The sequence below is a fragment of the Metopolophium dirhodum genome, chromosome 1, assembly GCF_019925205.1.
Source record: "Metopolophium dirhodum isolate CAU chromosome 1, ASM1992520v1, whole genome shotgun sequence".
Classification (NCBI taxonomy): Eukaryota; Metazoa; Arthropoda; class Insecta; order Hemiptera; family Aphididae; genus Metopolophium; species Metopolophium dirhodum.
The window spans coordinates 94,948,299-94,951,275 of record NC_083560.1 but is presented as its reverse complement, the minus strand read 5'-3'; the positions used below and the strand labels follow the sequence as shown (position 1 = coordinate 94,951,275).

General features: G+C 30.4%; 1 protein-coding gene across 1 annotated transcript; it reads left to right on the top strand.

Moving 5' to 3' along the window:
• The first annotated feature begins 1,949 nt into the window (after positions 1-1,949).
• Positions 1,950-2,490, top strand: LOC132946668 (52 kDa repressor of the inhibitor of the protein kinase-like). The gene is made up of 2 exons (XM_061016714.1): positions 1,950-1,972; positions 2,100-2,490. Exons 1-2 carry the CDS (start codon positions 1,950-1,952, stop codon positions 2,488-2,490), a joined length of 414 nt encoding a protein of 137 aa, XP_060872697.1.
• The last annotated feature ends 487 nt before the right edge of the window (positions 2,491-2,977 follow it).

The following is a 2,977-nucleotide window of genomic DNA, read 5'->3' as shown; positions in this document are numbered from 1 at the left end:
GATCGATGCGGACTGTAAGAAGTCTTCTTCTTTCAGATAAAAAAATAGTCATCAAAATCTGACAATTCTACAAAGCTTAAGAGTTATTCCTGTAAAGTCATTTTTTTCGATATAATACACCCTATCAACCCCTCCTCAATAGATATTGGGCATTAGATTAGTGAAAAAGTCTTATAACTAAGGTGGCAACTAAAATATAAAATTTAATTTTCAAATTTTATAGAATTGTGGAAAATTTGAAAAACGCACCGGAACCCTTAAATTCCTTTTTATTCATATAAGCAATGATAAGTGATAACCAAGCCATGGATAAACAAAAATATTTTTCAATTTTTGTAAGCCAAAATGAAATTCCTATGAGACTATGTTTGCCACCCCATATACATTGCAACCTATAATATAGTGGTTAAAAAACGAAGCTATAAACACTCCTTGAGTCTCGAAGATTATATTTTGTACAACATTTGGGGCCAATAATTGGTTCAGTAGTTTCAAAGTCTATAAGCCACGTCCAAACGTGCATTCATTTTTATATTTATATGATGAAAAACATAACGGGAAACACTCGGAATCAATGAAAGTGAAGAATTCTATTTGTGAAAGAACTTTTTGAATCGGTTCATTAGTTACAGAGATTACCCCAACATAGGTACAAACAAATTTTACCTCTTTATAATATTATTATAGATGCACAGCAACCAGACATATATTGTCGTACATTTTATATTGAAATATTATTGTTGTATGTTGTTTATGTGATCAGTTAAAACTGATTCCTACCTAAAATAAGGCATTTAATTTGATTTTCCATTTTCGCCGGTTGCACAGCTTTGATACAAAGAAACAATATAACAGGAACGGTAAAGAATTCTTTTGTTTTATCGTGGCGCGTGACGCGAACGAAAGTTTTTGTTTTTTTTTTTTGTTTTTGAAGACATAATAACATTTCATAATCCTTCGCATAATATTATGACGTTCCATCTTTATACTTCGACGAATGGAATTTCTCTAACCATGGACTATATTTTATACCGTACATATCTGTATAATATATACCTATATACAACTATATAGTTACTAACTTTAAGATTTCCGCTGCAGAAACAACCGATATAACAATGACAGTTTGAATGTCAATGGTGTACTTCATGTTAGCTTAATTTAATGGAAAGGGAGGAAAAGGTGACGTGGGAAGAAACGAATTCCTTTAAAAGAGAAATACCGACTAATAAATGAGTTTATTTGTGAAATCAACATTTCCAAGACTAATGCGGCGTAGGTAGATTATTATGCATTGTACAATATACATTGTAATTTATTAGTTCAAACGAACATATTAATATAATTCTATACATTTACTATACGAGTCATCAGTTGGATACATTTTTTTTTTAATTACCAAACTTTTGTCTAATTTAGTTGTATAATTTCAGTGGACTTAAATTTAAATAATTCAACGTGCGTCATATAATCGGTTTATTTTCAACATTTGTGTTTTTCATTTTGTTGTGTATTTTAAAGAAATTAGTTTTAAAAATAAAAACACCGCATTAATAAAGCAACCATTTTATATCGTACAAACAACAAAATACTTGTCATTCAAGTTCTTTAGATAAATGTTAATATATGTTATAAAACCTCATTAATAATTAAATGTTTTAGTTTTGTTTTATTATTATATAAAATCGTATTGAAAAAATATTCGCGCATCAGTGGCGCAACCAGGGGGGTGGACTCCGGGTCTGGACCCCCCCCCCCCCTTGGCACGTATAATAGTAAATTAATTTCATTTTCTCAATAAACTTGAATAAAAATTAAATTTATAAATATAAATTGATTTTTCGACTACATCAATTAAGTAGTGTTGTGGCTACACTGCTACAGTGCAATAACCAATAATTTAATACTATCATGTTTACATGTTATCTGTGACCTTAATAATTATTATCATGACCCTGGTTCTAGACATAGAGTAAACTATGGTTCTAGATATCTGATTTATATATTCTATAATACAACAATTAAATGATCGTTACAATAATCATAAAGACATAGGTAATATCTGGTTTTCAAGTATTGATAAATCCATGCGCTAAAAGTTATCTTCATCATCTTGTAAAATATTATCAAGAAGATGTTGAAAGTTATGAAAAAGTTGTATCTGAGGTTGATTTATGGCACAGATATTTAAATACAAATAATATTAAACCTCAGAATGCATTAGATGCGTTACTTATATGTAATCAGGACTTCTATCCAAATATTTATAATTTATTGCACATCCTTGCTGTACTCCCAGTTACATCTTGTGAGTCAGAAAGGTCATTTTCTTCACTGAAGCGAATCAAAACATATTTGAGGAACTCGACTTCTGAAACCAGGTTACATGGATTAGCGGTTCTTAACATACACCGTGAAGTTCCAGTTACAGAAGATGAAGTAATTGAAGTATTAGCTTCAATAAATCGCCGCTTAGATTTTTCATTGTAAAATTATGTCTTAAGAGGACGCTACCCATACATGCATGGGTAGCATCCTCTTAATTAGTTTAGTACTTATTTAATATTTAAAATAATAATAAAATTTAAAAAATGTATTGTTAATAAAAACATAAGAATATTGTTTATAAAAATGAAGATGGTTTATTTTGTCAGACCCCCCCCCCCCCCCCCATGAAAAATTCCTGGTTGCGCCACTGTCGCGCATAAACGTCAGTACAATACGTGCATTTATAATATTATGTCTACTTATATGCGACCATGCATGCGCGATCAAAGTGTACATTGTACATATAACAATATTCCAGATTCCGGATGGGTGACCGGTAAACGCCTTGAACATATTTTAACGATGCGTGTATCCGCACGTGACACCGCAGACATACACTTATATAATATTGTCATATCCGTGAATGTATATATTTTTGATATTATATATTTATATTAATATATAAATAATTACGTTACGACATTGTATT

Excerpts from the sequence above, each read along its gene's own strand:
- LOC132946668 (XM_061016714.1), top strand. The coding sequence starts at position 1,950 with ATGACCCTGGTTCTAGACATAGA. Across the intron at positions 1,973-2,099 it reads ACCCTGGTTCTAGACATAGA|TTATCTTCATCATCTTGTAA; the intron begins GTAAACTATGGT and ends ATGCGCTAAAAG.